At 47.4% G+C, this 8,710-nt stretch overlaps 2 protein-coding genes across 2 annotated transcripts; both read right to left on the bottom strand.

Moving 5' to 3' along the window:
• Positions 1 to 1,855: 1,855 nt before the first annotated feature.
• LOC125234190 (activity-regulated cytoskeleton associated protein 2-like) lies at positions 1,856 to 2,524 on the bottom strand. The gene has a single exon (XM_048140397.1). It carries the CDS (start codon positions 2,522 to 2,524, stop codon positions 1,856 to 1,858), a length of 669 nt encoding a protein of 222 aa, XP_047996354.1.
• A 4,329-nt stretch (positions 2,525 to 6,853) lies between these two features.
• LOC125234096 lies at positions 6,854 to 8,692 on the bottom strand. Its single transcript, XM_048140280.1, has 2 exons — positions 8,118 to 8,692; positions 6,854 to 7,931 (listed from the first exon to the last, which is right to left on the bottom strand). Exons 1-2 carry the CDS (start codon positions 8,612 to 8,614, stop codon positions 6,998 to 7,000), a joined length of 1,431 nt encoding a protein of 476 aa, XP_047996237.1. The 5' UTR covers positions 8,615 to 8,692; the 3' UTR covers positions 6,854 to 6,997.
• Positions 8,693 to 8,710: the final 18 nt, after the last annotated feature.

Consider the following 8,710-nt stretch of genomic DNA (forward strand, 5'->3'; position numbering starts at 1 on the left):
CGACGGCGTGGGTGAAAGCGACGCTTCCTTCCTGAGTAACGGGACGCTGGACCCGCGCATCTGCAGTGGCCGGCCATCGCAATGTAGAAACAATGGTGCGGTACCGTTGGAATCGGAAGGGCCGGCGGAACCTTCTACCTGCGTTACGCGTGGGAAACTTGGTCGTGCTACAGTCTCCCCCTCTGGATCCGACGACGTCCCGGCGAGGAGCCAGCACGAGGTAGCACTTCTCCTTTTCCATCGATTTTGCTTTTACATGCCCCTTGGGCTTCTTAGTCTTCTTCTTGAAGTTTTTGAGTGGCTGGGGTGGTGGTTCCGTAGGGGCCACCACCTCTTCATGATATAGCGCAAACGCTGCATCTTGGGGAGGTTTCATCTTCTTCGGACAGTCACTATTCCGAGTGACTATGCATGATGCGAGCTGATGTTGTGACTTTACGTCAGAGCTATCTTGTTTTGGTGCAAGTTTAGCACGCTCAGCATGAGCTGGAATGACCACTGCTGGATCACGTGACTGCAACTTCAAAGTTTCCTGACTATTCTTGTCTAATGCTTCTTTTCCTTCTTCCGTTGAGGGAATTAGCGTGTAGCATAGTTCAACTTTTGTAGGGCTTGGCCCTATTTCACCAGGGAGGCTTGGGGCCCAAGAACATAGACCGACGCTCTGGTCTCCTGGATTTGTATTTCTGCAGCAATTAGGACACTTGCTGCGAACGACGCCGGGTCTGCCGCATCAGTAGCAACTGATGCCAACCGGTGCTGATGGAGCAACCTTGCTCACATCTCCCCCTGCAGTTGAGCTCATCTCTTGTTGCTGCCGCTTCTTTGTGCGACAATCTGCTTCGGCGTGTAGTGTGGGGGTGTCTGTCGTTTCAAACACTCCACAATGTTTCTCGAGCAGCTCCTCGATCACGGCACGGCGCTGGGCATCCTCTTCTTGGATCTCCACTCCACAGCGCATAACTCAACCCCATTCGTCTCCGGGAACAGGCCCTGGGATCTCGGCGACAGAGTGACATCAGCCTGCTCAATTGTTTCTACTGCATCTTGGTACAGGCACTCCATCAAGTATGGGGTATATCCGTCGAACAGCTGTTTCTTCACTTTCTTCGCCGGCTGAGACACGCCAGCTGCTTCCTGTGGTTTCTTTGCTGGTGGCGTGCAAGGGATAGGCGACATTTTCGTAGGTAGCGCTGTGGCTCTTACGGCCATGGTAGCTATGTTAGGGACCGCTGAGGTAGTGTACTCGGGTACCAGGTCGTATATACGATGTTTGTCGTCGTTGAAGTACCAGATCCGCTGAGATACATCCAACACGATGCCTGAATCCTCCAGGAATCCTACTCCCAGTAGAGTCTTATTGTTGCGAGCCTCTGGGAAGATCATGAATGTCGTGGGGATAACTCGGCCCTTAATGACCACGGGCACGCGAGTTTCCCACATCATCTGCTGCTTTAGACTTCCGTCGGCAAGGGTGATGTCACTTAGGGTTTCAGTGAATATCTGTCCCTGTCTCTTCAGCAGTTTATACAACTCGGTGGACGCCACGCTTGTTTTGGCGCCTGTGTCGACGTATCCAACCCCGTGTATTCTGCCCACCTTCAATGGCAATGTAGGGCGTGGCCGGACGTCACTTGGAGCGGCTGGTCCCCAAAAGCTGAATTCCGGGTTGCGATCGACTGACGGTGGCTTTCCGGAACAGGTGGGGCACTTGCTGCGTACGACGCCAGGCTTTCCACACCCATAGCAAGTGATTCCAACCGGTGCTGGCGTGGCGGGGGGTGGCCTTTTAACTGCTCCTCCCCTGCAGATGAGCTCGACGGTTGTCGAGGCTGTTTGCTACGGCACTCTGCCGTCATGTGTCCATATCTGCGGCAGAACGTGCATTGTCGGCGTCTAGAGATGTCCCTGTTCTTGATTTCGGGTAGCGGGGAACCTTCGGTTCCCAGTTAGGCCTCTTCTCTTGTAAGATTTCCTCAGCGCTACGGGCAAGTTTCAGGAGTTCATCCACTGTCTTGAACGCGCTTCTCGGCACCATTTCCCGTATGCTTAAGTGGAGCTGACCATAAATCATATGTAACTGATGGGTCTCCGACGGGATTGGTGCCGGTAGTTGGGCTATGAGCGCCCTCTTCTTTGCGACGAATTTCTCCGTAGGGGTCGTCGCATCCTGCTTCAGTTCTATTATCTTCTGATACAGGATGTCCGCTGGTATCTTCGGTGCGAACGCGTGCCGAAGCCGATCTTCAAAATCCGTCCAGGATTTGACGTCTGACTTAGCGCCTTCCCACCAGACAGCGGCGTCTCCTTTTAATAGGAGGGTAAGCCCTTCGAGAGCGTTCTCGTCGTCAATGTTCTCGATTTTCTTGTACACCTTGATGGCTGAGAGAAACGTCTTTACAGCCTCGTTGTCGCCGGTTCCGTCGTATACTGCGTTGCATCGTGCGAATGAACCTTGTCTGCTTGCCGGTGCTAGAGCTGCGATGATGCGCTGGAGCTGTTCTTCGGTCATGCTGAGGGCCATCTTCGCTCTGTGTTGTGCTCGTGTTCTAGGTTCTGAAGCCAGGGCCACTTAGTTGGGCGCCAGTTGTAAAAGGCGGTAAAAGGGGTGATGTTGTTCCCTTTACCGAGCGCAGACTAATTGGGTTGAGGTTCCCAATAAGTCGACACTCTTATAAGATGGTGAGGGTTCAGGCCTGGCTTAATAGAACAACAACAACGATTCCAATTGGATTTATTTAGACAACACAAGAGTTACACGCAGGTTTACACAAATAGTCTTATACAATGTAGTCTAGTAACACTAAGTAACACGAATGCCGTGAGTGGTATATCTAGCACTGTACACTGTTGCTTTCACTGAACTTCACTTTGACTATGGACGCGACGGTAGCGGGTGTACCGAAAAGAGGTGACGTAACGAGACGTACTCCGAACCGGGCTCACGCCTTGCTAGTAGAAGACTCTCCGTGTGTGATCGGAATTGCGACCTTACGCCAAACGCAGGGGTTTACGCAATGTGTGATCGGAACGGGCTTTCTCCGTACTTAGCAAGGAGCTATCTTAGGCCTAGAGTAAGGTCCTAGTTAGGAGCAGACTGGGATGTCAACTGACTTGGGATGTGTCCCGGCGGGCTTTTATACCACCCGACGGCGTGGGTGAAAGCGACGCTTCCTTCCTGAGTAACGGGACGCTGGACCCGCGCATCTGCAGTGGCCGGCCATCGCAATGTAGAAACAATGGTGCGGTACCGTTGGAATCGGAAGGGCCGGCGGAACCTTCTACCTGCGTTACGCGTGGGAAACTTGGTCGTGCTACAGTAAGTACTAGAATCTGTTCAATGAGTTTTCATTTAATAATCACATAAACAGGGTGTTTTTACGTAGCAAATTTGTTTTTCCGTTTTCTCCAAAAAAACATCGTAAAAGCTATAATGTTTCACGGTTTAATATACTCTAGAGACCGAGTACTATCAGCTGTAAAAATATCTGCATCTAATAAATTAGGACCTTATATGTATATTTTTTGTTTGATCTCTGATAGGTTTGTACCTCTAGGGTTGCGCTTGATGTTTTATCGATTGTAAATTGCATTTTACGCAATAGCTCTACACATTAAACGTGTCGTTTGTGAGTAATTGATTCTGTATTTAAAAAATAAAAGGATTCTTTATAATTATTTGTTGTTATTTTCATGTCACATGTCATGCCTAGGTTGTACAGTCAACCAATTGGAACCCTATAGGCCACTCTACAACCATGTCAAAATGACAAGCAGTAAGAGATTTCTTACAATCTGATTTATAACGCCACTGTGACATAGTTCTAGATCGAGTGGCCTAGGGTTCCAACTGGTTGACTATACCTTAATATTAGCCAAGCGAATCATGAAATTCATGAAACATACGTTTTCAGTACAGATGGTGTTTTTTACGCACTAGTGTGAAAAGTGGTTCATTATATGTCAGGCCGAAACTTCGGAGGGTCATCTGTACTGAAAAGCGTCGTACGATGCACGTGCGAAAAGGAAATTCGTAACTCGTGTCGATTTAAAACACTCCCTTCGGTCGTGTTTTAATTTATCGCCACTCGTTTCAAACTTCCTTTTTTACGCACTTGTATCGTAATGTATTATTTCGTGGAGCCCCCGTAGAGGCTTTGCGGAGCCACACTTTCAGAATGTCATACGGGGGTCATATTAACACATCATATAAAATGTAATCAATCCAACAAACCTCTTACTTCAGCAAGAAAAAGCCATGAGCAATACTCGCCATATTAGATTGTATCACAAGATACTGACAATTAAACCTTTACCAGGGGCGGCTCACTCCGCGATCCTATCGCCGCGCTACAAGTACATGCCGGCGGCCGCGAGTTCGCGGCCTACTCAGGGGTGGCGCGCATTCTCATGGAACGCACGTTCGCACATTCTAATTGTTACTTTACGTCGCGAGTTTTTTTTAAGTTTCATATGCGATGTCCGCGTGTGGAATGGCTAATGAAGCTTAGTTAAATAGACTTCATTAATAAAATAGCACAATTTTACATAGATCTACTATTGATTGAGTCCCACGGAAAAGTTCAATAAGGCTTGTGATGTTGGGACAAACAAAAATATATAAATACTGTATATATACCTAGAAAGTACCCAAGACATGAATATAATAGTATAACATTTTTTGCAAATATTAATTCGTTTTAATCTATAGGCAACCCTATCATCCGACGCTGCGCACGTGTGGCTCGTTTCTTTGTTAGAATTTTGTAGGCATTTAAAAAAGCGGCATTTCGTGAACATCAAAGCAGTGGGCCTTCTGTACTTGTACTATTATTATATTCTGTGCCTTTACTATTACATATTTACGGCGAGGGTGAGGGCGTTTATTGAATCCCGGTATTTCACACAGCTCATGGAAAGCTAGAGTCCGCTTTGACAACTAATCCTAGGATTTGGCGTAGGTACTAGTTTTTACGAAAGTAATTGCTATCTGACCTTCCAAGTTTCCAACCGAACGCGAAAAGAATGCAACATTTAAATTAATAACCTTATACAATACATATTTAATTTAATACAGACAAAGGCGGCATTATTTTGTTTAGTTGCGTTTGACAACCTTATTGTGTATTGTGTAATTAATAATTATAATAAAAACCACTATTGTTTTCCTTAAGAAAGTTTGAATCACGCGCCCTTTTTCTAACAAAGTTTGCCGGAGTATACTTACCACGTCTTCAGCGTGCAAATACCGGCGTTAAATAAAATAATGCAAAAAGAGATGATAAGTAAAACAAATATTTAATTTTATTGAAGCCTAGTAAAGTTTATTGTCATCTGTGTTCATTTTTAAATAGAAAATTTTAGAGCGAAATCAGCATTTCCGTATAATTGCCGTCATGTTTTCATTTGACACATTTCGTGTGCATTTCGTTACCGCTCATTTCTGTCGACCAATTAAAGAGCCCTTTGGGTATGCACTCTGTCACGTGATTGGTCAGTTTGTCGCTGTATGTCATATATGTCATAGTCATATGTCATGGGTAAAAATTTAGTACTTGGACCCACTATTTTTGGGGGGGTTTTTTTTTTGGGGGGGAAGGGGGGGAGGGGGCTACCCCCAATTCAACCCCCATGGCGAGGAACCCCATAATTATGGAGATTTTCATGGTGAAAGTTTTAGGTTATAAAAGCGTTTTTTCGTCAAAATATCGTCAAAAATCGCTAATTTTGAGAGGAAAAGGGGCGGAGCCTAAAAGGGGGATAGGGAGGGGGCGTGGCCAAAGAGGGCGGGGGGCGTGGCCAAAAGGGGCGTGGCCAAAAGTGGGCGTGGCCGCGCTTCGCCCGAAGGCCCGCTTCGTCGCCCCTGAGGTCGCTCGCTGACGAGGTCATAGCGAAACGCAGGGGACGTCGCCGGCTCGCTTCGCTCGCCACCTCCCCCCCCTGCGCTTCGCTATGTGGCCTCGTCGCTCGCTGACCTCGGGGCTACTCCGCGAGCCTTCGACCTCAGCGGTGCGGCTGTTGGATTTGTTGGCCAATTCGGTTTTAGACCCTATTCTTTGAGTAGCAGGGGATGAACTAAAAAGGTTGATGGGGGAGGAGGGGGCGTGGCCAAAAAGGGCGGGGGGCGTGGCCAAAGGGGGCGTGGCCAAAAGTGGGCGTGGCCGCGCTTCGCCCGAAGGCCCGCTTCGTCGCCCCTGAGGTCGCTCGCTGACGAGGTCATAGCGAAACGCAGGGGACGTCGCCGGCTCGCTTCGCTCGCCACCTCCCCCCCCTGCGCTTCGCTATGTGGCCTCGTCGCTCGCTGACCTCGGGGCTACTCCGCGAGCCTTCGACCTCAGCGGTGCGGCTGTTGGATTTGGTGGCCAATTCGGTTTTAAGACCTATTCTTTTTAAACTTACCACGTACTTTTAACTATGTCGACGGAGCCCCGCTGCGCGGGGCTCCTATTTCTAGGTATATAAAGGTAACTAACAAACCTAAACCTAACGAACCTACTACTGTCCCATTAAGTAAGCACCTTTGACTGTTTCGACGGAGCCCCGCTGCGCGGGGCTCCTATTTCTAGGTATATAAAGGTAACTAACAAACCTAAACCTAACGAACCTACTACTGTCCCATTAAGTAAGCACCTTTGACTGTTTCGACGGAGCCCCGCTGCGCGGGGCTCCTATTTCTGGGTATATAAAGGAAACTAACAAACCTAAACCTAACTAACCTGCATATTGTCTATGCCTATGTATGTATATTATGTGGGTTGGTTACTTAATTAACATAGTCAGAGTTTTTAAGTGCAGGAATAATATATCCAATTGCTTTATTTATGACCTTAGTTTCAAAATAATATACCTGCACATAAAAACTTGAATTATGTTAATTTGTTTGAAATAAAAAACAATTTAAATGTGAAATCTTTTATTACATAATAAACTAAAACTAACTTAAAACTAGTTACAATAAACTTAAAACTACTTACAACTACTTAAAACTAAAATAAAACTACAGATCTATTTTATAAACATACTTTATTGCTTTAATTAATTCTTCAAATGGGTCTAAATGATTAACGTGGATTCGCCTCCTCCATATACTGTCAAACAACCACTCCTCAAAGTTTAATTTACGTTGCTTACTCCGGAACACTTGCTTCAATCCCCGCCACTGGCTCTCGATTCGCTGGGTGTGTGTCCCGTCTGGTGCCACAAACCTGTTCTCTGGGTCACTATGGTTTACCCGTCGGTGGATGTAGCCATGCTCCGGAAGGCTCATATAGGCTCTCCAATAATCTGTATGGATAATTGAGCCTTCCGCAACATGCTTTTTAATCAGTGGCACCAGAATTTCTGCCGATCTCTCATTGTTGGGACACACCTCGAGCCGCAAATCGTCGCTCCCGTCTTCTATCATCCCAATCACCCAGTGGCCCTCAATAAATCTTCCTCTGTTATATTTTCTTTTGCCGAATTTTGATTCGTCGATCTGGACTATTTTGTTAGGCCCTCCAATCTTGCCATGCCCCCTCTGGTGCTCTAATTCGTATACCATGACCACCTCGCGACAGAAGTGGAACCAGTCCGTGACAGTGGCACTAGACACCACTTTGTCGTATGCCGCTGAGACCACATTCTTCATGGTCGCGAGGTGCGTCATGTTTTCACTAAAACAGTACATTATCCTGAAGATGATGAAAAGGGGCATGGAGGCCTTCTCAAACCAGGTCCCCTTGGCACGGGACACCGATTTGGAGCGACAGGTGCCTTTACGGCACCTGTATTTCCCGCAGGACCCGGCAGACTTCGTATATGACATCTCCGTTTTGTGTATGCGGCACATCCGCTTCTTCGGAGGCAGGAGCCCCCTGTCCTCCGCAAACTGGAGGCACTTGTCCTCCGTGTCGAAGGACAAAATGACGCGCTCCCAATTCCACATTTGGCTAAAACAAACAAAAAATAACAATTAAAATATATGCTTATAAGTTACAGAAAATTATGTTGAAATATTGTACAATATTTCAGACACTAATCACTATAAATTACTTTAAATCAATGTAAAATATACAATATTTACAACAAAAATGTGAAATTTACAACAAAGTAGAACCAATTAAAGCTATAATTACCTTATCTCAGCCTTGTTCGGCTTCATTCTCCTGCCCGATGACCCGGTGGGACGAGGCACCGGCACATGTGCCAGTTCCTCGTCATTGTCCGAAGCGGCAGCGTCAGCGACATCAGGTCTCGGCTCATCATCGTCAGTCAACGACGACCGACGACTAGAGCCGACAGTTCCACTAGTGGAACCGCCTGAGTCACCAACAATGACTGACCCGCTAGGGCCAGCCAAGCCGCTGGGACCGGGAACAGGATCGTCATAAATTGACGAACGCGCGGCACTCACAAGTGGCTCATCAGAGTCCAACACTTGCACTCGCGAAGTGTGCCCGAGCGGCTCTATTGAGTCCAAAACTCGCGCACTACCACACGAAATCACCACGGAGCGTATCGAAGAGGAGGAGGAGGCCGTGCCAAGCGGCTCACTAGAGTCCAACACTTGCACCTCACCATCACTCAACTCAGACTCTTCGGACACAGAAGCACAGGGCTTCGGGGATGCCATTGTAAATCAGCTTGCTTGAGGGAGTACGTAAAAACGATCTCGACCACAAGAGCGACAAACAATGACTGACATGGGCGAAGCCTAACCATTCAAACG

The sequence above is a fragment of the Leguminivora glycinivorella genome, chromosome 15 (assembly GCF_023078275.1).
Source record: "Leguminivora glycinivorella isolate SPB_JAAS2020 chromosome 15, LegGlyc_1.1, whole genome shotgun sequence".
Classification (NCBI taxonomy): domain Eukaryota; kingdom Metazoa; phylum Arthropoda; class Insecta; order Lepidoptera; family Tortricidae; genus Leguminivora; species Leguminivora glycinivorella.